This window comes from Procambarus clarkii, chromosome 82 (assembly GCF_040958095.1).
Source record: "Procambarus clarkii isolate CNS0578487 chromosome 82, FALCON_Pclarkii_2.0, whole genome shotgun sequence".
Taxonomy (NCBI): Eukaryota; Metazoa; Arthropoda; class Malacostraca; order Decapoda; family Cambaridae; genus Procambarus; species Procambarus clarkii.
The window spans coordinates 6,373,526-6,398,921 of NC_091231.1; the positions used below are offsets into that span (position 1 = coordinate 6,373,526).

At 41.7% G+C, this 25,396-nt stretch overlaps 2 protein-coding genes and 1 pseudogene across 36 annotated transcripts in view; 2 read left to right on the forward strand and 1 right to left on the reverse strand.

The window, feature by feature from the left end:
• Nucleotides 1-13,827, forward strand: part of LOC123764355 (astacin-like metalloprotease toxin 2) — a 30,159-nt gene extending 16,332 nt beyond the window's left edge. For all 9 annotated transcript variants that reach the window (XM_045752027.2, XM_069316004.1, XM_045752025.2 and 6 more), the window contains 4 exons: nt 6,785-7,038; nt 7,287-7,399; nt 8,093-8,138; nt 12,364-13,827. In XM_045752027.2, the coding sequence (XP_045607983.2) occupies nt 6,785-7,038; nt 7,287-7,399; nt 8,093-8,138; nt 12,364-12,869 (919 nt within the window). In that variant the 3' untranslated portion in view covers nt 12,870-13,827. The remainder of the gene's footprint in view (nt 1-6,784; nt 7,039-7,286; nt 7,400-8,092; nt 8,139-12,363) is intronic.
• A 2,358-nt stretch (nt 13,828-16,185) lies between these two features.
• LOC123764462 (U6atac minor spliceosomal RNA) lies at nt 16,186-16,281 on the forward strand (annotated as a pseudogene).
• Nucleotides 16,282-21,211: 4,930 nt separating this feature from the next.
• Sin3A (SIN3 transcription regulator family member A) overlaps nt 21,212-25,396 on the reverse strand; it is a 107,528-nt gene continuing 103,343 nt past the window's right edge. For all 27 annotated transcript variants that reach the window (XM_069316019.1, XM_069316029.1, XM_069316026.1 and 24 more), the window contains 3 exons: nt 24,024-24,136; nt 23,647-23,806; nt 21,212-23,384 (listed from right to left, as the gene is read on the reverse strand). In XM_069316019.1, the coding sequence (XP_069172120.1) occupies nt 23,148-23,384; nt 23,647-23,806; nt 24,024-24,136 (510 nt within the window). In that variant the 3' untranslated portion in view covers nt 21,212-23,147. The remainder of the gene's footprint in view (nt 23,385-23,646; nt 23,807-24,023; nt 24,137-25,396) is intronic.

Sequence of the window (25,396 nt, forward strand, 5' to 3'; positions counted from 1 at the left end):
ATCAACGTCTTCAACACTGTTACTATTGCTTCAACGCTGATAATGTTACCTCAACGCTGATAATGTTACCTCAACGTCGAACCAACGGCACTCTTAGAAACTGTGCCTAATGGGGACCTTTGCCTCGTAAGTTATGACCTCTCTTCTCATCTGTCTACCCATTCGTCTTTCTTTTGATAATTACTTACCCATTCTTCTACACTTTTTGTCTCGTTATTTTTTCAGTTTGTCATCCACGGTCCCGCACTAATTTTTCCTTTCCCTGTGTCAAGTCTTAAGTGGCAGCCTTCCCTCGGCCGGTGAGGCTGTTGGCTCCGTTCTACTGCATTGACCTTTGATGGGTTTACCTTGGTCAGAAATCATGGTCATTTTTTGTCGTGTCAACCTATTACTCTTAAAACTTGTTTTTAATATAGAAGAGAAACCTGCTGTGCTTTGGGTCGAGCACTAGCTGGTGATGATGCTGTGGCAAGTATAAGCTGGTAGTGATTCACATTTCAATACAAATTAGAAATTGAATCTCGCTGCAAAATATTAACGTACCGAGATTATGCTTCTACAAGAACATTAATGTTACATAACACGACCAGGTAACAGGCGTGTCAAAGAGAATAATTTCTTTAGCTTTAGACTAAGGTTAAGCCCCCATGGTGTATCCTGCAGTATGTCATGACCAGGTGCCCCCCCTTCTCGTGGTCTTCACAAGGGAGGTGATTGTCATTCGTGTAAATAGTTATTAGGTAATGGCTATATAGCTTTTAAAATGGTGTTATTACACTAAGCCTTTAGAGGAGAAAGTGGGACGGAGGTGTGTGTGTGTGTAGTTGAGTAGGAGAAAGTTGGAAGTCCTGGGTACATCACTCTGCCAGCCTGGCCAGTACGACTGTGTAAAGCTTTCTGGTCGTCTTGGGTACACCATTCTGCCAGCACCCTGTACGACTGTGTAAACATGTTTCTCTATGTACACTGCAATATTAAGAGAAATTTATCTAACTTCAGTAACATTACCGCAGTTCTCTCTTCAGTGCAAGCAATCAATTGCGTCCCTTATTTAGCGTCGACGCTTTCCAGAGAAAATAATAGTGTACAGGTAGTGGTGAAGGAAGCCAGCGTCCGGCAGTACACGGACGTGGTGGTGGTGGTGGTGTAGTGAGATCCAGCTGTGTCGTAACAGTGCTCTGGAGTGATTGAATTTTACTAAGCGTACACGCAAGGGGGGTTTCAAGCGTAAAATTGTGCGATATTTCAAAGTCTGTAATAACCATTAATTATTTAATATTGACATAAATGAAACAGGCGTACCCTTGACGAGACCACGAATCGTTGATGATTTGTATAAATTCATGACTTGATATACTATGGAACTTGTTTATTATATGCCTAGAGTAAACTTCATCTCTCAATAATACTCAGGGCGCCAGACGAAAGACAGTTATCAAAAGGAGGTAGATGCATTAACTCAGTGTACCTGGTGTGTACCGTACCTGGTGTGCACCGTACCTGGTGTGCACCGTACCTGGTGTGCACCGTACCTGGTGTGCACCGTACCTGGTGTGCACCGTACCTGGTACCTGGTGTGTACCGTACCTGGTGTGCACCGTACCTGGTGTGTACCGTACCTGGTACCTGGTGTGTTGATATCAAGGTACAAACATGAAATTGAAGTAATAACGCACACGGATAGTTCTCTTAAATTTATTGATTTTAAGTATAAATATCATGATTCACCCACGTAATTGAATAGTTTAGGGAAGGGACACATGAGCTACATACTCTTTCTATAAAGTATATGCCTTTAAGCGAACCCAACTCTCGGGTGGCAAATCCTTACTCTATTAGAGTGTCACACAATGAATATTTTACATAATTAATTTAAAGAAAATAAGAATTGAGGAAACTACGGGTGGTTTTTTTTGCTCGCTTCACGGAAGCTCCTATTTATATCCACCCAAACTCTCGTATAAATGTTCAGCCTACGCTCGAAACACTCCAGCGACCCCACGTCCATGTTACCCGGCACCCGTACCACAAACCAACAAAAGTATCCTGTTTCCAAACTAGTACATTATAGCAAGGTGTTTCCTAAATCCAAATTTATATATATCGTTTTGTGTTATATTTTGCGTCGATATATTTAATACCTTATTGGTATGCCCTTGATTATGCTTTCATCCACTTGTAAGACCCAATCCATCTTGTGGTTACCCATCCCAGAGTGCCGTTGAGTCAACGTCTCTCTTAGATATTGTCCCGACTCGTCGTTACCAACTCGTTATATAGCGTCCTGGATACACCTGTGCATGAGCGGTTATCATTTTATTCTGTACATAATTCTGAATGTAATACGAACATATCAGATATCTTGGCCACTTATCCCGTTTGCTTACTGTAAGCAGTGCATGATTATGGCTGCCGTTTCCACGCCCGCCCGCCCGCCCGCCCGCTGGATGGGAGGATGAAGGGCAAATTAAAATTGTATGCAACTAGTTCATTATAAGCATAAGTTGCCTCGCTTTATAAAGATAATTAGAGTTCAGTACTTGAACCCATTGTGTAACACAAACATTTCTGCTACGCGCCTTACAGGATACATATGGGGCCCATACAGTAACTAAAAAAATAACAAACTCGTGATGTTAGTTTGATACTGTCAATTGTCTGTTGATGTATATGTTAGACAATGTAATTAGCTCATCAAGGCTATAACTTGCTTAGCTAGAAGAATTTTGGGGTTCCTGAGCCAATTATGTACCTCTGTAATCTAATCCATAACCTCTCGCAGGATGGGTATTTTGTGTATAATAATTGAACTCAAAATATTTATAATTATCCGTTGTCTGGTTAGCAGTGGGTGTCATACACCAACAAAGATGCTTTACACTGCCCAGCTGCGTTAGAAGCTTCCATTATAATTAAACTTACAACATTTGTGAGAATAAAGTAGTTAATATTAAATAGCGTTCTTTAGGAGTCGTGCGGAACCCACTGACAATATTAAAAAAAAAATGGCAAAAAGTATATGTTCGTACTATTACTGAGGACACCTGTATATTAATATTATAGAGCTAACCGAAAATAAAGCCCCCCCCCTAAAAAAAAAGAGAGGGTTGAATTCAGGAAGAATGGCGGTGGTGGTGGTGGTGTGTGTGTGTGGTGGTGGTGTGTGTGTGTGTGTGTGTGTGTGTGTGTGTGTGTGTGTGTGTGTGTGTGTGTGTGGGGGGGGGGGGGGGGGGGGGATCAACGGTGTTGGAGGGTCCCTGTGGCGTGGCTCAGTAGTGGCTGGGGGATATGATCCACGTCTCGCTTCGGTAACACTCTGGCTTTCTCTCCCACCCATCCTTCCGTCTCCCTCATCTTTCCACCCACGTATACCTTTTCTCTCTCCCGTCCACCTAGGGCTTCCTTCTAGGGCAGTGGTTCCCAAACTCTTTACGGTTATTCCCACTTTTTCATAGCGCGTCCTTATTAATTTTTTTTTTGGCACCGAAGCATCAAAAGAAAAACCTTACACCAGCACACACCACCCAGCAGCATAACACCACGTGACATGCAAGCAACACAGAACAAATACAATACAGTTGACACACCAAAGCTGAACATACGTGAACACAATAAAAACAGTGGACAATTTTCATAGTGCAAACCGTAAATGAGAATCCATGGAACAAGCAAAATTCATTAGAAAAACAATAATAAACTGCACAGCCCAGACGAGGCGGCGCCAAGTTACATACATTAAAAACCACACAATGGCGAAAAATTAAACATTTAGAAGCAAAGGTACAAAGTTAAAAAAAAATACAATACACACACAACCCACGGAACACCCGGCACACACAGTACAGAAACACGCGATCGTTCGACCGGAACACACAGGAACCGTGAAATAAACGGCAACCACAACCCAGACACACATGAAAAACACCGGAACACGCAGGACCCGACAAAAAAAACACACACACACACACACACACACCAGAAGCGCGCGCGCGCGCACACACACACACACACACACACACACACACACACACACACACAGAACAAACACCATGAGAAACACAACACAGAAGATAACAGTCTAACACACACGGAACAAAGTATGAACAAAGCACAAAAACAATGTACACAAAGGTCGAAACTAGGCAAACAAAACAACCACATAGCAGACAAAACAATAAGTTATAAACGTTCCGGGAGCACGTAATGCAAGCACAAAACTACGCATATTTATCGGGAAACTCCCTCTTCGGAAACCGCAAACAGTATGCCTCCCAAACGAGCTTTACATCATCAAACACCGGTCTACCAGGCGATGCACAAGGCCGAGGCATCGGCTCCGGCTCCCCATAAAACAAAACACTGCACCCTCGGTACCCAAATAGTATAGGGGCACCACGGCGCCGGATACACCCGGCTATCCACAGTAAGTTCCAAAGTCTGCGACGCATCGAGCGGGACTCCATTGGCCGATACCACAGGGAGGGGTGCAGCACGAGGGGTTCGAGCACCAGGAGACGGACAAGGGTAGCCACAGAGGTCCGTATTGATAGTCACACGGTTCTTCACTCCAGGGGGAACCACAGGGAACGCATATTTGCCAGGGGCCCCTACCACCGGGTACAGGATCAGAGGGCTCCCAGGGCACAGGATCAGAGGGCTCCCAGCGCACAGGTTTCGTGAGGACCACCACAAGGTCACGCACGACCACTAGGGGCAACCTCCCAAGGAGGGGAGGCACTAGCAGCAGGCGTCGTAGGCGCCACAGGAGGCCGCACAGGCCCTTCCATCACATCATCCTCCACAACTTCACACTCTGCAGCCCACCCACGAGCGGGCGACACACTCCTAGTCCTCCGGGAACGCTTGGACAGAGGCCGCTGATCATCCGAACTGTCGCCCGCAGCAGGAGGCATCCCAGTAGAGCCCACGGCCGGCCGCAAGTCACCGGGCAACACACGATCCGTAAAAACATCAGCCTCACCCACAGGGGGTACAGGCCCACACCCTTCAGGCAACACAGGAGCCGGAGACGGGGCTGGCAGAGGCGGGTCCGCACCCTCCACCACCCCGACACCCACACCACCAACAGCACTAACTGGAGCGGCACACAACTGATACATCCTCACGCTCGGGCAAGAGAGGAAAATCCGCTTCATGAAACACATTTACCCGATCATACATCCGAGTGTCGCAGGCAGCAGCCAAATGTCCAACGTGGCCACATTTAAAACGTCCGAGTCTGCCCACGGTAGGAGAAGCAGACCGTAAAGCCAGCAAGCGCGAGAGAAGAAGGCACATTCCCATGAAGAACCATCTTAGCCGTTCTGTAACCATTACCGAGCCCCTTGACGTCCCCGGTTGTGTATCTACTGGCACGAATAGAGTCTACACGCCCATACCTGGCAAGAGCTCGACGGAGAAGATCCTCAGACATTTCAAATGGCGCATTCTTAATAGACACGTATGTGTACTCCACACTCAAATTCGTCACAGTCACAGAGCCAAGACCGTTGCTCAGCCCCACCACCTTGTCCTCATACTGGTCGAGAAACCTCCGGAACAAGCCACTCTCGGCGAACTTCACAACTACTCTGTCGTCACGAACAACCTGTAGACCGACGAGATCTTCCCCCTTCACACCCATAACCGCAAACAGAGTGTTGCTGACGACGCCAATATCCACCCGACAGGTAAATGTCAGCCCAGCAGAGTGCTTCCTCCTTAGTGGCGGCACCTAAGTCCCCATACTGAGACTGAAAAACAGTCACCCTGCAGTGGCAAACAACCATCCGTCAGAGCAACCAACAATCACCCTATGTAAACACCAGCAGGGAGACCAGGGGAACGTCCGACCCGGCTGGTGGTTGCCACCACACACTCCGTCCTTATTAATGGTCCCCTTACACTCGGTAATGGTTCCCTCTGGTATCACCAACGTAGCCGCTACGAAGGCGCTAAGAAGAAAAACATTCGTAAGCTGCTTCGTGAATCTGGCTCCTGTACACTGCCTTAACTTCTGGCCCCTACTTATTGCAAAAAGGCCTCCAAGGGGGCCATGGCCTCCAAACTGTGGTCCTAAACCGCTCCCATTACCAACAGGGAAGGTATGGTTAAGCAGCTTGCCTACATCACCCAATCAAAATAGCACTCTGAGGATATTGTCTTCGTTTTAGAGACGCCAGTCGGAATATGCTGATTTCATGAGTGTAATTATTGACAACATAATGACTGATGGTAATAATAATAATGTTGAATATAGTTCAGAACTACAGTATAGTAATATATGCATAGTATATGTACATGCTGGTTGGTCAATAAGCTATTGTAATGACCAATAATCCTCCCGCGGTTGATAAGCCTCAAACCCCTTTAGTGTGCAGTTCTTAACCATAGGTCACCACTGTGCTAAATTATTATACAATTTTTGTTTTCTCAAGTATTTTAAGTTCCTTCTTTGCAAATGTGTCTAAAGACAAGCTACAGCAGGTTCAGAGACAAACAAAACGCTTGCACTGGAAAAACAGACGTGAAATGAATATTCATATTCGTATTTGTTGTTACATAGGCCTACTGTATTGTATTTTCTGCAGCCTATACTTGCTGTTTAGTGTACCTCATGAGATTCACTGTGCCCTTGTTTTGATTCACTGCACTATGGATTCACTTTTTATCGTATTACATTACACATCATGTGGTTCACGGTTCCTCCAGTGGTAAAAACAATTAAACATAAATTATACTAGATCTAGCACGCAATATAAACAGTGGATATCTCTTTCTACAGATGCTATAGTCACATTGGTCGTGTGGGTGGCGAGCAGTTGGTGTCACTGGGGATATTCTGTGTCAACTGGTGGAACTTGGGCACTGTCTACCACGAGCTCTTCCACACCCTGGGCTTCTATCATGAACACACCCGCCCCGACCGAGACAACTACGTCGAAGTCCTGTGGGATAACATCGCTAAGGGCCAGGTCGATAACTTCCTCAAGCGATCCTACAATTCTGTTGATCTTACCGATATGCCATATGATTTAGGTTAGTAGAATGATAGTGGTATTCTAACTGCAGTGGACGGTGAGGGGGTATTAATTAGGTGCAGGAATGGAAGGTCTAATGTATAAATATTAATTATAGCATGATGGAATCTGGAATATGAATATTGTGTACTCTGTTCACATTTCATCTCGGAGCAGAGGATCATATAGGTACATATTGGATATTTATAAAAATATAATGATCTGTTAGAACCAGCAACTGATATAGACTTGTATCTTCTCTGGCAGACTCGGTGATGCATTACAGCCCCTTTGCCTTTGGCAAGTGGTCCTTCCTCACCCCCACCATTAGATCTCGACGCAGAGGCTACTATTTCATGAGGGCTGGAGAACCTTCCAAGGTTAGGAAATACGATCATGGTTCAAAATCATCTGAGAAAGGCCTACTTTTGTTATCTTGAGATGATTTCGGGGCTTAGCTTCCCCGTGGCCCAGACCTCCTTTTTGCTGCACAGCCCCAGGAAGTAGTCCGTAGCAGCTGTCTAACTCCTAGGCACCTATTTACTGCTAGGTAACAGGGGCATCTGGGTGAAAGAACTCCCCACTTGTTTCGCCTCCACCGGGGATCGAACCCGGAACATCAGGACTACGAATCCGAAGCATTGTCCACTCAGCTGTCAGGCCCCTTTTCCCATTTTCATTTTGTGATAGGCAGAAGGAAAATTGGACAGAGAGAAGCAGAAAGTTCAGAGTCGGAAAGGGAGAAATGGGAGGAGGATTAGAAAGGAGAGGTTGATTGGGAAAGAGCAAAGTGGGGAAACCAGGCAAGAGAGAGGGGGGGGGTTGTACCAACCATGCAACATGCTATTGAACTAAGCTCTCATTGGGGCCAGGCTTGGGGAGTAGAACTCTCAGAACACTCTCCAGGTAAGTGAAAAGCATTTCCAATTTGGAGGGTGGTAAATTCAAATATTCTCCAGTAAGTTCTTGCTTTTTTTTTAAGTTGTAAGAAAGGAATCACATGTGTATATCTGATAAACATATTACATGTATTCTGGTAATGTTTTATAATCTTGACCTGTTCTGTATTTCAGGTTGATTACATGAAGCTGAATCGACTGTACAGGTGCAATCGAATCGGTGAGTAAATACTAGATGAGGAAGTAGGCCATATGAGAAATAGGTCCAAATTCAAATGCAAGCGAGGCAGATCTTTTTGTAACATCTCTTCAAAATTGTGCCGTGTTGCTGGAGCAGCAGACTTTGGGTCCTCTCCAAAGTATTAGTACCTGTGGCATCTATAGAATAAAGCCATTTCCACCATACACAAAACATCTGAGTAAAATAAATAAGATAATTCAAATGGTCAATGTTAAAACAATACAATATAATTTCTTGTAAGAAATTTAGTCTTGCACAACTACCAGATAAGGGTTAAGCAAATGCATGTCGCCAGTATAATGTTAAGCAGAGTATATACAAGCTGGAGCAGTGTTGTTTCTTGTACAGGAGGTGAAGCCGGACGACTGCCCAGTCTCTGGAAGTCACCCGTCCTTGGGCAAAAGTCTATTTCATCCAGTGGTCAACCCCCAAAGATGCAATCATCAATTTTAACATGATGTTCATTCAAAACAGGAATTTTCTCAAATGTAAATTAATATAGTATAATTAATTAATATAATAATTAATATAAAATTAAATAAAAATTAATATAATTAATTATGCTTAATATTAGCATTATAAGGCCCCCCCCCCTCTTACACTGTGTCCTCAAATCATCACAGTTATGGAAACAAACTGATAAACATAAGAAGCTGCAATATTTCCAAGAAGATACCAGATACAGTATTAAGAAATGAAAGGATAAACAGGGGAAGGGAGGAGTAACTCTACTGATACAACAACACTGAAGCATTGAGGAGATAGAGGTTAATTCTGGAGATAATTACAAAGATAAATTTTTTGAGATTTTAGAGGTAATCAACCATCAAAATTTTTATACTAGATATGATAACAATGAAGACCATGAAGATAGTGATATGTGTTATTTATAACCCTCCATTAACTACAGGAAGGTCAAGAAAAAGAGTATGATAAATGCAGTGAAACATGCTTGAAGATGATAGAAAAGACAGCCACAGTAGCAAGGAGAGCCAGAGCAAAGATCCTAATACTTGGGGATTTAATCACTGGGAAATAGACTGATTAATAAAGGATCCTCACAGGGAAGATGAAAAATGGTGAGCAAAGTTTGTGGACACACAGACTAACACTTCCTGTGGCATCATATCAGGGAGCCAAGAAGAAATAGGTGATCCATCAGCTCTCCTAGACCTGGTGTTTACCTAAAAGGAAGATGATGTAGAGAGCTTAAAATATGAGGTGCCACTAGGAGCCAGTGACCATTGTGTTAGTGTGTTTGATTATATTGTAGAACTGAAAGAGTTTGAAATGGATAAAGAACACTAGAGAATACAGAAGAGGGGACTACAGGAGGGTTTAAGGCAAATGTAATGACAATATTCAAGAAGGGGGACAGACATGAAGCACTAAACTATAGACCAGTGTCATTAACATGTATTCCATGCAAGATGTTGGAAAAAAAGCAGCCAGAAAAGTATTGTAGAACATTTGGAAAGAGTAAATTTTATTATGGAGGCATACCATTGCTTCAGAGAAAATCTTGTTAAACAATGATGATTCTATGACAGGATCGCCAAAATATGACAGAAGAAACCATGGGTACACTGCATCGTTTTAAACTGCCAGAAAGCTTTTCATACAGTTCTTCACAAAAGGCTAACACACATGATGGAGAGACAAGTGGGGATAACTGAAAAAATACTTGACTGGGTATGGGAGTACTAGTACTTATTGGACAAAAAAACAGTCATATTCAGAAAGAATAAATGAGGTTGGAGAGGAATGGAAGGTAGTGTTTCACAGGGCTCTTCCCTAGGAAAGGAAATATTTCACACATTTCCATTTCAATTTCCGTGAATCCGTTTCCTATTTCAACCTCTGAATATTATGTTTACCTGCAATTTGTTATTTATGAATTTATAGAATAGGCCTGGTTCTGTTTTACATTTGTCTGCAATCCCTTTTTTTAAATTTTTGTTTCTCTCCTCACTGCCGTGTAGTTGTTTCTCGCATCTTTGTATTGCTGGTATGTTTGGGGGTTTGGCCTCTTCCAATATTGATTTCATTTTTATGTCTCTTGGTCTCTGGCCCCTCTTGCAATTTCTGTTGAACCAATCCTGTATCCTAGTTCTGCATCTCTAGTTTGGTATAAATTTTGTTGTGCCTTTATCATATATTTCACAAAACTTGACATACATCTCATTTACTTCATGTCCTAACAGCAAGTCTTTCCAGTCAAATTCCTTAAAGAAATGTCAGAGTTCCCCATAATGACCTCTCCTGAAATCAGGTTTTTCAACTGCTTCAACCTCATTTTCTTCCAGATTATAATGCATTGTATACTTTACTCCCAAAAAGACATGGTCACTTTTACCACAAGGGAGGAAGGTATTGAATGTCAAATCTCTTTTCCTCTTTCCTGGTAAATATCAAATCCAGCATGGAGGGAACATCCCCTTCCCTCATTCTCGTAGCTTGTTTAACACTTTGAAACATGAATGTTTTCAGGATGAGGTTTACAAATCTACAAGTCCAAAAACCCTCAGTTCTAGCTTCATATGCCTCCCAGTCTATGGATTTCAAGTTGAAGTCGCCGACTACCAACAATCGTGATCTATCTTTATCAGCTCTTGCTATAATCTCTCATTATTGTTATAAGACCATCACGTTTATTATCCAGCTCCTCCTTTGACCATGTGTTGCATGGCGGTGGACTATATGCATTTATGATCATTAGTTTATCATCCTGATTGCAAATCTCTAGTGATATTATATCAACTTTTCGTGGATTGGCAATCATTATTTCATTTACCATTAGGTGTTCTTTCACCAGCACAGCAATGCCACCACCTTTCCTAATTTTTCTGTCCTGTCTCCAAACTGAGTAGCCCCTTGGGAAGATGACCTCATTTAAAATATCTTCAAGTTTTGTCTCTGTGAGTGTAACAGTGTCTGGTATCTGCAGCTGTATTACATCATTTAAGTCCAGTATCTTTAATCTCACTCATTCTATGTTGGTGTATGCACTTTTCAAAAACATGTTTCCCCTCTCCTTATTCTTCACTACCTCTTCACTTAGTGGCACCGGTGGCTGTGTGGATAGCACGCTGGACACGTGATCCTGTGGCCCAGGTCCGATTCCCGGCGCCAGCGAGAAACGATGGGCAGAGTTTCTTTCACCCTGATGTCCCTGTTACCTAGCAGTAAATAGGTACCTGGGAGTTAGCTGTCACGGGCTGCTTCCTGGGGGTGGAGGCCTGGTCGAGGACCGGGACGCAGGGACACTAAAGCCCTGAAATCATCTCAAGATAACCCTTTTCTCTAGTGATTTTGTTGGTTTGCCTTTTTGTACCATTTTACTGGTCTGCCTACCCTTATCACTGTGTAGAAAAATGAATTGATTTCTTCTTCATTCCTGCTTTCATTTAGACGTTTTGTCTTGACGAGGTTCAGTTTCAGCTTCTTTCTGTCTTCTTTTGAAAGGTCTCGTCTTAACAACCATACTTTCCCTTCCTCAAATTTGTAATTTTCTAGCATTCCTTAGTACTGCTTCCATCTGTTTGGCACTGTTTTGGGTGATCCTCAACGGTCGATCTTTCCCTTTTACATACTGTACTTTCCAATCCTCCTATAGTCGCAGACATTCTCTATGGTAGTAAGACCTTCCATGAGGCAATTTTTATCTACTACTTTATCTTTGTACAATTTTGTACAAAGTTTTTTGTATAATTTTATCTACTACTTTCTCATCTTCTACAGCTCTTTCTGACCTTGATGTTATCTCCTTTATTTTGCAACCAAAAATTATTAGGGACTTCGATCAACTGTGTTTTGCAAAAAGATGCAATTTTTGTGGGCTGGACCTAGAAACTGTCAGGACTCCGGTGGTCGTCCCTACAACCTGGCTATGACTCTTCCTAAGTGTAATTATACTTAATTATTCATAAGTGTAATTATGTAAGTGTAGTTACAGGTTGAGTTCTCAGAGTTCCCCTTAAATGGATTAACAGTCTCTTGACTAATTTCCTTACCTCAGTTTTTGTTATCTGTCATCTATAATCAGCCTAACTTTCATCTTTCATAAAGCAGTACTGTATCTTACTGTTATTTACCTTCAGTGTTCCATCTTGCATGCTCTACCAAATATTAAATGTATTTATATTGGTTATGTGCACTCTGATCACTGGAGATAATTTATATTGTAATTATAATGTGTTCTCAGGTCGGTATGTGTACTCCCGGCTGAGCAACACTGGAGATGCTCCATACCACGAATCCTTTCGCCGATCTGACTCTGGCCCCTACACGTTTGCACACAACCACATCCCAACTTCCATACCATTACCCGAAAAAATTCTAAAGCAGAAGATGCCTGTCAAGTTAGAGCTACCAAGAACAATCATTCCAAAGGATCCCCAACACAAGTCAATCATTAGGAAGCCTGTGGTACATCAGTTTGGTACCAGCAATACCATGGTGCCACAGTTTGGTACCAGCAATACCATGGTGCCACAGTTTGGTACCAGCAATACCATGGTGCCACAGTTTGGTACCAGCAATACCATGGTGCCACAGTTTGGTACCAGCAATACCATGGTGCCACAGTTTGCTACCAGCAAGCCCGTGGTGCCACAGACAAGTAAACAAAAATCACAGAAATGGATACGCACACAATCTCCCTTCGATATTAAAACAAAGGTGCTAAGAAGAGCAAGATTATTATTTTGAAAGAATATACAACAAAATAAACAGATCTTGATCCCAAATTATTCCAGATATACAGGATTTACCCTGCTTCTTAGACATTCAAGAAGCTATAGAGCATTAACTTTCTCAGATGTGAGATCATAGAGGAATGGAAAACAAGTGATCATGGAAAAACCCTTTAGTCTAAATCTTCTCCAAGTAAACACTGAGAGGCATACCTATAATGTTCCAGAGGCCAGTACATCATCTCTCACAGTGTTTGAATGTGACTTAAAGAAGTCATAAAATTAGTTTATCATGGAATTAAGTTCACACTCATAGTAGAAGAAACAATTTGACAAGGGTTTTCTCCAAATGATGGTCGTGAAGCAGTGATGCTCAAGTTGTAGCTCGGTGTCCATCGAGTGATGGCTGCAAACCAGTGAATGCTCAAAGTTGTAGCTCGGAGCTTATTGCACTCCTACATGAGCTATGAACTCTCTTCTCAATTAATCCTTGAAGTGTGAAAGAGTTTTACTTTGTGTTGAAATATGCAAATGATAAAATGTGAATAACATACTGTATTCAAAAGCACTGAATCTTGTAATATTAAGTTGTCCAGAGTTTGTTGGCCAATGTCACGCTGTTTAACCATGTTAAGCAGTTACTCGTGCGACCTTGTAAATAGTCTCTTGACCTCAAAAACAAGCAGTCTTACATCCATATTCAACAATGGAGATAGAACTCCTAGACCACAGCCAGAGCGTATGAGGGCAATGTGTGAAACCTTGACTGGGATTCAGTGGAAGCCTCGGGACCCCTAGAGGATTCAACTGAATCCCAGGTTGCATTGCTTTTAGCATGTTGTGGTGAAGTGGTCCAAGGTGTGTGCTTGGCAGTACCTGGTGTGCAGGTTGGAATCCTGCTCATGGCTCTACTGATTTTCTAAATGCAGTACATAATTCCTAAATAAAACTGAGTATATTACTCATACAAGTTATGTGTGGTTTGAATATATTTACCAGGTGTTTTAAGAACTTTTTATTTTACAGGTTATTATGTCTTGTTTAACCTTTCATGGTACAATTCTCTCAGATCTGGGTCAGCACAATGTGCAATTAAATTTTTTATACAATACAGTATAAAAAAGTTTATTTCTTGCAGGTGTTACATATATTTTCATTATCTGGAGGAGCTCCTGGAGGCTTCCTGAAGCTATCACTCTGAGATTGTACCATGCAAATGTGTTACATCAGAGACAGGAGTTCTAATTAGCCTACTGGGGACCAGAGGCAAAAACCTGCCCCATTCATAGAGGTGCAGAGATCAAGTGGCAATTTGCCACCACACCAGGAACATATCTAGAAAGTCAATAAAGCTTTACAGACAACTGAAGGGATAACAAAAGACCTAAGCCTCAAAACTGCTGAAGAACTCTGCAAATGATTAAGAGGAGAAACATTCAAAATTAGTGCAAGATTCATAGAAGTATTTATAGTAGCCCCTGTTCACCTAGCAGTAAATAGTTACCTGGGAGTTAGACAGCTGCTGCGGGCTGCTTCCTGAGGGTTGTAACAAAAAGGAGGCCTGGTCGAGGACAGTACCTGCACGCAGCCATCTTCCTTACTCGGTTTAATTACAGTACTGTTTAGCTGGACAGTAGTGTTCCAGGGTCATTCAGACGTGACAAGCCCTTCTGCTTCAAGGTAAGTGCTGGCCATTCTTGGCCTTGTTACTGCTGGAGCCATTTGCTTTATACTGCTCTATATTTTAGTTTTTGCTTCATGTGTGTTTTTTATTCAGTTTGTTGTATTGATTTGGCTTTGTTCTCCTCTGGGCTGCACACATTCTCTGTGTCTTTCGAGGGTACCCTCTAGCACCGCCACTGCACTGACAAGAGATCTTTCATGTGTTGGAGACTTTGCCCTTGAAAGCCTAGGGCACTTTGGTGGAGAGCCTCACTTAGGGATATTTACTTATCTTTGAGTCCCATGTTTGGGACCTTTGGTTAGGGGGGGTGTTCTGTTGGTTGTGCTGGGGCACACTGGGACTCGTGTGTTTATACGACACCAGACAGGTGTCCTGTTGGTACTGAGCAGCCTCAGTACCAATGTGTTCTGCTTGGCTAGTTGCCTTCAGGCCCCTGGTAATCCCCTCATAGGACTTTGCCTTGGTTGGTTCGGCCCATCAAGTCATGTGTGAATTTGAAGGGTGCTCATTATCTATGCTACCAGACAATGTCATTCTTTCAGCTTTTACCATGTTGTCTCTTGGCCATAGGTATCCCCAACCCAAGTCCTCTGTGATTACTTTTGGGCCTCCAATTTGAATGAATCAGCATCCATTGTAGAAGCTTTTCAGGCAGCTGCTGCTTTTAGAGCTAGATTTGATAGGGTTAATCATTCATGGCATTGTGATTGGTTGGATGCCCCAAAACTTAGCCTCTATGGTGTTTAGGGACCCAGAATTGGAGGTGTTGGTGAACTCCACCTGTACCAAGTCTGTGCCGCCTGTTCCTTCACCTGATGGTGTGGTTTGCCCTGCTTCTGATCACCCCTACCTTGTTCCAGCTCCAAAGCATCTAAGGTTTGGAGTAGGGGCAGGGTTTAGCTTATGTGTGTGTAGGTTTGTGACAGTGGAGGCAGTTGACCCTATAGGGCTCCATTTCCCGATTGTAGGGCTCTTGCAGTGGATGCCTTTGAACTGGATAGTAGAGGTGCATTTACCTTTTATTTTTTTTCTCCAGTTCAGGTTGTTGCTCCAGGTTGTCTATTCTGGAGTTATTTTCGGGGAGGGTGATCTTTCTGGCTCCTTGGTGATAAGCCCAGCTGTTGTTTTCTGGCACTTCTAGCCTGGTGTCTGAACCTGGGTATTTTTCTGTGGCTCCTCTTTCAGCAAATCGGCCCGATGACTGTACAGGGCATTTCAGAAAAATTATATAATTTTGTAATCTAATAACTTGACCAATTCTCGTTCATAATGATATCAAATTTTAACAGCATGTGTAGAAACAACTCAAAATTCTACGTTTTTTGTATTTTTCTTTTCAGGTATAGAAATGCCATACACTGGAAAAGAAAACGTATTTTGTGTGTTCGAGTATGCTCTAACACAGTCAAAGAAGACTGTGCAGCATGCATTTGAGAGAGAATTCACAAAAAATGCACCAACTGCAATGCAGAGTTGGACTATGGCACAACAATTTCAAAGTAGTAGGCTGTCTGTGCAGCCTTCCAGAAAGTCCATAAGAAGAGCAAGTCTGGAAACCCAGATTCCTCCAATGACAGTTTAGCATGTCGCAAAGAGATGCTTGCTAATGACGAATGTGCAAGCTGATGTGATGAATGTAATGGCTAATGTGTTTTACTGAAAGGAAGGAAGGTTAGCACTCCCCTTGATAAGGACGGACAACACACATACTGTCAAGGCACGTGTCGACACCCAATACCATTTTCAGGAGGCCTGGCGAGGGATCGAGCCACGGGGAAGTTGAGCCCCGAAATAAACGCAAGATAATGACACCCTACAAACTGCAGCTCGTTCAGGCCTTAAAGACAGATGACGAGCACAAGCAATTCTGTGTTGATATTGCATTAGAATCTTGAGGAGTTTGAACAACGTCTGCCATTCGTATGAACTGTGACCTCATCACTGAAAGACAGAGTCAACAAGCATAATGTCCTGTATATGGTGAGAAGAAAATGCTGTGAGCACTGTGAACAACTGTGTTCCAAGCCACAGTTGATCAGACAAGGGATTCGCCAAAAGTGTGCCATGTCACAGGTAGTGCACATATTGATAACATGTGAAATCATTCATGAAATCCATATACCTTAGAATTTCTCATTTTAATTTTGTTGTATCTTATTTTGTTCAACATTAAGCCTGGTTAGTTTCATTTGCCTAGACTATGTACTTACTCATATAAGTATTTACATCGCAGACGATATAAATAATTTTGAAATGCCTGGTCTGACCTCTGCTCTGGGTCTGGAGTTTTTTATATGCGTCAGTCAGCCATTTGTCTGGCAAGCGGGTGGCTGGCTTGTTGGTGTCCCACCTGTCTTTCCACATGGTGGCAGTATGTGATTGCCTGGCACTCATTTTGCCACTAATCTGTCTTCTTTGTTGTCATTCACTTCAGTTTTGGTCAATGCTATCCTATTCTTTTTGTCTTGATAGTTTCTAGATCAGCTATCTTGTGCCTAATACTGTTGCCTCTTACCGCTCAGTGTTGGTGGAGCCATATTGTTACTTTGAGTTCGATGTCGACTCTTCCTTAATGCTCAGGCACCTCAGTTACTCGGGTCTCTTGACTGGGTATTGGTATTCCTCTCCTCTGTTCCAGGAATTTCAGGTAGTATAAATGATATCTGTATATATTTCCCAAGAATTCCACATACAATATTACTAATGACATCCAACAGATATCAGACAAGTTCCAATCAACCAATTTATGAGCAGCCTGGGTCCATAACAGAAGTTGGGTGGATGAGAATATGAGGCCGCTAAAATCGCAACGCTGCCATTCACACACACCACAGGGATCTCGCGGCAGAGTGGACAGCGCTCGGGAGCATAGTCCTAAGGGCCCGGGTTCGATTCCAGGCCGAAACAAATGGGCAGAGTTTCTTTCACCCTCATATTCCTATTCACCTATCAGTAAATAGGTACCTGGGAGTTACAGCTGCTATGGGCTACGGGGATGTATGTACAGTATATGTGTGTGTGTGTTAGTTATAATTATATGTAGTAGATATAATAGAGGAAAACTAGATTGGTTAGAAAGGCAGGGTCCAAGAGCTAATAGCTCGATTCTGCAGACACAAATAGTAAATACACCAGATTGCTGTCAGCAACTATGAACTTATCGCAACTCGCCATCATTCTAGACGTCACCATCTCCTCCAACAGCAGCATCTTACGACTCGGTTTGTCACCATCATACAATTCAAACATCAACCACTGTAACTAATCTATATCAAATACACATCTAAAAATACCATTTTGTTTGAATCGCCATAGTAACAAGCATTATGGGACCCTTCCCAGAAAAAGAAACAATATCATCACAAAGTTCAAAATGATAAGTGAATATAAACTTCTTTTTTACCTGGTGAGGGACAACAAAATCAGGGCACATAGGTAAAAGATGGAAACACAAATGACCCATCAAAATATAAGGAAATACTTATTAGTGATTAAAAAAGGTAGAAGAGTAGAAGAAAGAATGACTACAAGAACATCAGAAGCCTGTAATGAATAACAAGTGGAAAGTTGCAGTTAATGTTTTGTATTGAAATTCAATGTGCTTGTGTGTGAAATTAAAGTTTGAAAGATAGTGATTGTGACTGCACGTGACATGAGACAATGGGAAAAACCAACTTTGAATGTAATGAAATATCCTTTCTGGGCGAGCCCCTGGTGGCTCCCTGAAGCTATGTTGTCGATATACAGTAGATTCCCAATACAGTGCTTAGTCACACCTATCATAGGCATCCTGTTGGCCTGCAAGAGCCAAAACCTGGCTCAGTTAAAGAGGCACAGTAAGCAGGGGATTGTTATGATTACCCTCGCGGAGTAAGCAACCAGAAGATGAGACATTACAGACAACAGTACTCGCCTAGTTGTGCTTGCAGGAGTTGAGTTTTGGTCCTGCCTCTCATCTGGTGAACAGATTTCTGAGCTTACTGGGCTCTAATATCTACATTTGAAGCTGTATGGAGTCTGCTGGTACCACATCACTGCCAAATGCATTTCATCTGTTAACTACCCTGACACTCAAAACACTAAAGAACAACTAAAAACTAAAGATTCCTTAAAAAACTGGTGACAAAATACTCCCTTCAGGATGCATGCACAAAGTATGCATACCTAAGCCATTAAGACCCTATTAGCTCTCTCAAACCTTTCAGCATGAATACCAGCCCACAACATATTGGTTAAAAACAGTGGCCAAAGCTGCAAATTTAGAAACATCATGATCCTGAAGGTTGACTGGAGGCTAGCTAGTTTTATGACACCGCAGACGACCTGGAACAAACGTGCATTGGAACATGGAACTAAGATAACCGGTTCGATTAAGAGTGCATCCCATTAAAGTAGAACTGGTGGTGTGCAAGTAGCAACAAACTGCTGCTATCAGACGTAATGAATGATTCACTCCGTGCCGGACAAACTAAGCATCAATTGCTAAAGGTCCTCTCTGGAAGCCAGCAGTATCATTCATCGATAGAAAGAGGAGATGGTTGAAGGCAAAGAAACAACCCATCATGGCCAAAAGAACAACCAAACCCTCTGAGGGAGAGCATGAAGTTTGTGATCCTGACAACTGGAGACAAAAGTTAACAGAAAAAAGTGTTGAATTCAAGGGAAACACCAATTTCTGTGCAAGCCCTGGTGGCTTCCCGAAGCTACTGTCACAGAGCTTACCATCTACTAGGTCGCATCAACTGTAGAGTTCTATAGGCCTAATGGGAACCAGCACCAGAACCTGGCCCACTCACAAAGGCACTAAGTAATGGCATTTATTTATTTATGTTACCACAGGAGAATTAACTTCAAAGTCAGCAAGACAAAACAGACCACTGCTGGTTTAGAAACCACAGCCTCAAGACATGCCGAAAGAACTCCAACTTTGTAAAGAATTCAAATCTCACCAAACTAGTGCAAGCTTGTTCACATCACCTTCCCGGAACCCGACAGACTACTGTCGGGTTCTAAGATTTCAACTTGGATTCAACAGAGCAGATGTTGTTGTTAAACACATTAGGCAAAATCTTTCTGAAGCAACCATATGAGTCAAATACTCATACTCCACCTAAGTAAAACAGAAACAAGCAACACTTAGTGAGCAAGCCAGAGGCTTAGGGCCTGTGCAGGAATTTACCTGAAAAAAACAGTTCCCCACTCGTTTGGGGAAGGGGATGGTAAGAGGCAGCGTGTGGCAGGCTGACTACACTACCTTCAACTCTATCACAGATGTAGTCAACTCCTCAATGACCTGAAGGGAGGGAAGCAGCAATGGTGGTCCACTTTGTAGAGAAGGGAAAGAACTGGGACAGACTTTCAGCAAAGAACTGGCCAGAGACCGGGCCGTGGGGATGTTGAGCCCCAAAATCATCGCAAGGTAAGACATTGGGCACTTTGTGAACATGAGCAGCATTGAGAATTAAACACAAGAGCTACATATATACCTAAAGGCAGTTATACTGACCTGGCAACTTCTCTCATCGTGTGTGTAAATAAGACTATTATATTGTAAGTTTTCTTTTACTACAGTAAAGTACTGTAGTTAAGCTTCAGGAGCATGGGGTATGTTCAAATGGCAGATTTGCTGCTTTTTTGTGGCCATTTTAAATACATAGGATACATAAATGATAAATATCTTTGTTCAAAGCTGAGAGCAAGGAGAGTCAAATAAGAAATTGGTTAGTATAACAGAAGTCCTCAATTAAAAAATGTGCATGCACAGTCATGAAGTGGGGGGGGGAGGATGGCATCGTGAAGTTGTAGTGCTGACCCCCCTGCAAGTAGTACGATTGAGATCGTGGTGTTAAGATAATAGATGAAAATGTCATGATAGAAGGGAGATTATCTCGAGATGATTTCGGGGCTTTTTAGTGTCTTCGACCAGGCCTCCACCCCCAGGAAGCAGCCCGTGACAACTGACTAACACCCAGGTACCTATTTTACTGCTAGGTAACAGGGGCATAGGGTGAAAGAAACTCTGCCCATTGTTTCTCGCTGGTGCCCGAGATCGAACCCGGGACCACAGGAACACAAGTCCAGTGTGCTGTCCGCTCGGCTCCCAATAAGTCAATAAATTGCTAGGGAGGAGTTTAATAAGATTACATAAATATATATAAATGGATATAGTTGACTGGCAAAAACACTGGTATTTGTATGAATTAAACAAAAAAAAATCAAAAGGTACCATGTTTGGAAGAATATTTAGTACTTTTTATTTTGCAGTAAACTTCTGTTTCATTAAGTGCCTTTAAGTTAGGTCATGCGAGGCCAAAATGTAGCTTATCTAGAGTTGCTTCCTCCTGCTTATTATGGTGGTAAAAGGAAGACCATAGGGATACACTACAGTTAATAGTATGTAGATTGTTAATGGCAACACCTGACCAGTAATTGTGCCAAAGATCGCAAAATTAATGCTTAGGTACAAAATGGAATGCTGTGAAGATGGGAAGACAAACAAAAAAGAATGGAATTTAGTATGAATGATTGATTGGTTGATGTATTTATTTTTATTGAGCAGATACTTCTCGCCCCATGACTGTGGAGAATGGGTAATAACTGAGACTACATTGATTTGTTTCTACAGCATCTACTGTCACATGGGAAAATAAAAAAAGAAAAGAAAAAGGTTTCAGTAGAATGTAAAAAGATTTATTGTTTTCAATGTCTATTACAAACACTTTCTGTGATTGACATGAGGGATAGAAAAGAAATATTTCTCTAAATACACGGAAGTCACCAACTTAGGTGTGCTGTATTTTGACCTACTTGTACTACAAAAAATAATTTGAGTGATGATTAAAGTAGACATTCTGGACAGTATCCTCTTTTCCTGTGGCACAATACTTATATTGGCATAGTTAACAGCATTCAATGCTTAAAAAATATTGAATTACATTTAAATAAGAAAATTTAAATTGTCCAAAATTAAATGACCATCATTAAGATAAAAAAAATGTGACTGCCTATGGTGGAGCAAAACATTTCACATTATAACTCAAGTAGCAAAGACTAATGAAAGCATTTGTCCATGAATAATAATGATCCAAATTTAGAAATGTATTGAAATTTCCCTGGTTCATACATCTCAGCTGCCACACCACTAGAATGTTCACAACCTTGGAGATTGCCTCTCTGCACTCTCTTGGCAGTGGCAGTAGTGCTCTGGGGACCAGTTTTAATGTGTTTGTGTAATGCCCCATCCTTTATTAAAGGATAAACATATTTGTCTGGCAAATCAGGGTAGCACGCACACCCATGCTGGACTGACTTCTTAAAGCTAAATAGTGTCATCTAGGCCGCGGCAGTTTTTTGAGACGTGCAGTTCGGGAGGAGATGAGGGTCTGGGATGGCCTGTAACTATACCAGGAATTGAGGGAAGGCATTTCCTTGTCAAGTGTCTTGTTAAATCATCCTGACGACTCGTGTTTACGTACCAGTTAATGTGTGTATACATGTTTTGAGTGTAATGTGTAATTGTAGTAGTGAAGGTTGAAAAATGTCATGTACATTTTAAAATACCTGTATTTATAAAATACTTTACATTTTATGTATAATTTTTTCACCTTGACTTGATCCTGGTGAATATAAATATGGCAATCAAATACCTTTTATAATTAATATCCCTGATAATATATGCTATATATATGATTTTATATATATTTATATATATACACAGTATATATATACATATACATAACATGTATACATATATACTCTATATATCTGGTAATAAATAACCAATTTTGGGAAGAGCCCCTATTTTGTGTGTAGGGAGAACGAGATTTGGCTAAAAAGGAGCCCACAATTAACCACTAATGCCCCCATCTCCCCTGAATTTCGTCTTATACAAGGAAACATCATCTTTAACAAAAACGTAAATCAGATCATCTGTACAATTATAAATTATAATTATCATTCACTTGTACAACTGGCTCTCTTCACGAGTCCAATCTCTCGGTCCCGGCAACAAAACATAGAAGTGGTTGTTGCTAAATTTAGTAGCAAGTTTGTGCTGTGGACACCTTGCAGCACTTTGGATGGTGAGTGGGCAGTCCTTGTGTGGGGCAGATTCTTGTCACTGGGATGCTTCAATGCTGCAACTTGCATTTACTTTTTAATACTACATTGTACTGACAGGCATTCATGAGGCACATCAATTGATTTTATGCATCACTAGCTTAGTATTATTGTTGCCATCAGTCTTACAACACTTGTACACTTAGCTTGAAGAAGATGCATTGTAGATGTCTTGACAACTTGGGATTCTTGCAACTCCACCACAAGCCACAGTATGAGGTTGCATATGCTTCACTTCTAAAATCCCCACCCCCCCTCCCTTCCCACAACACTCCCTGCCTCCTTGCTGCAACTTGCGGTCCACACCACCATCCCTGCTACATTCTTGTACTTCGAGGTGACGTCCACACAACTTTACCCTCAGAGTAAAGTCTAAGTCACAGCTCACACAGTGAGGGAGTCTGACTCCACTGACATTAACAGCTTCTCACCCCCCCATCAATCTGAGGATTATCTCTGATCAGATGATAGGGGCAAGATTAACACCACGCGTTAGGACCCTCCACTCTCTTCTAGTTCACACTTGTACTTGTTATAGGGTGCAAAAGGGGGTCGGGAAGGGTCATCAATACGCACTATTCTTGTACAATTAGGTCGCAACCCATCCGTGTGTCCTAAAAACCAGTCTGTGGCAGCACGCTGATCTGCCTCAGAAACATGTCTTGTGCACCAATCCCCATGCCATGATAACAAACCACTACGCATTCTTCGACTCACATGCTCATGACTCTGTAAAATAAATACCTTCATTAATAATGCAAATAAACAGCATTTATGTACAAATATTTAGTAAATTTCTGCATGGCTGTTTAAATTTACTGTTTCAAATACAGTATACACGAGTGCCAATATTGGCAGAGGTGAATAAACATTTCCTTTCAATATAATTATTCAATATATTCCACAATCAATCTACCACAGACATTTAGTTAATATTACAGTCTGAGAATGAAGTCTCAGTGAAGATTTTAATTAATGTAAAAAGTCCTACCTGTTTGGCCCGCTTGAGTGCTTGTTTCTTGTACATATATGAATCACTATTGACTACAAACACCATCTTAAATGAAGACAGATTAAATTTGCATTGAGTGTTGTCACCAATATCCATATCTGGACACACTGGTGGCTTGATATCCTCTATACATCCACCCCTGAAAAAATATTGGTTAAAAATTTAATTCCAGTGTATTAAAAAATCAGTATTTAATACCACTTGTGTATAACATTTCTTCAATACACCTAGATATCAATCTCCCCCCCCCTCCCAAAATATCATTGAGGTCTTAATCCGACTACAGTATAACTGTAATGCAAATTTCATAGCATTATTTACATAGTCAATCAGAATGCAGTAGGTACACTACTCACTTTTCAACCTCCTGATTTGTTTGTCTGGATGCAGTTAACTTTCTCCAAGAACGAAGGTTGCGTGGCAAGAATACTGGCTTTCTGGACAGCTGGGCCTGCATAGCAGGTGACATCTGAAAACAGTAATGTTGGTTTTACTGGTGGACACGATCCAGGTGACAAATAATAAATCCAGTTTCCAGACAATATATTACTAATACAATAGTTACGAGGCATCAACTGAATAGTACTGAAATTGTGAAGTCTGACTGCAAAAAAGAATAGGGGATCATGATTAGTAAGAATTTATAGCCATAAAATCAATGCATGAATGTTTTAAATTTATAGACAACTACTGTTCTTTGCACTTTCCCAGTCCTTTAGTCCAGTTCGTCCATTTGAGGTGCCCATGAATTTTCCTTTAGAAATTCCTTGCCTAATTATATTTTGGCTGACCTGCACTTTCTCTTAATTCCTGTCCATATCTATCTTTACTTACATCTTAAAATTCATCTCCTCTTCATTTTCTTTAATTAGAGTCTTTATTTGTCCTTTCTGCCTCCTTACCTTATGTCAAGATGACAACTTCCTACAAAATGCCTTTGTAATTTTTTTTTTTTTTTTTTACCTTTTAGATCTTCAATTTCTTTATTTAATGAAACAAGTTTTTCAAATCTTTAGCAGACCCTCAACTTTCACTAATCTCCCCCTAAAACCAGCATTTTTAATTCCCTCTGAGTGGTTACCAGGAAGTGCTGGAGCTGAACTCTATGGAACACTTGTCTATTTCAGATGCCCGTTTCAATCTCGGAGCAGGAAACTAAGCACATCCCACAAAGTCTAATCAAATGGGAGGTATGATTGTGGATGGTTTATCTAGGTTTTCAATAAATCTCTTATCCCCATACTCCCTTTGCCTTCATGAACAAACCAGATTCTGATCCTAGTTTTGGAAGGCAGTAAAAGTTCAGCGGTCTGGTAGAATTAGGAAGCCTCTGTGGTACCAGTAGCCATAGGTACCAAGGAGCTACTGAGAGGGTCAGCCCATAAAAAGCCTTTGCCAAGTGTCACAGATGACAACAAAGAAATGAGTAAAATACTGAGGTTTCAGTACAATTCTGTTTTCAGTGAACCCCTGACCACATTGAAGTTTGATGATCCAAATGAATTCTTTGTGAATGACACCAACATCAAACCATACATCAAGTGTCACCCTAATCCCCACCGGACTTTAAAGTAACCATAGACAGCATGCCCATGTACTCTGCATCAGGCCGACTTGTGGAATTTTATATTCATCAAGAAGTGAAAAACACCACTATCACAGGCCCTAAACATCTTTTGGAGATGGAACCTAGATACTGGCATCATCCATCACATACTTACAACAGCGG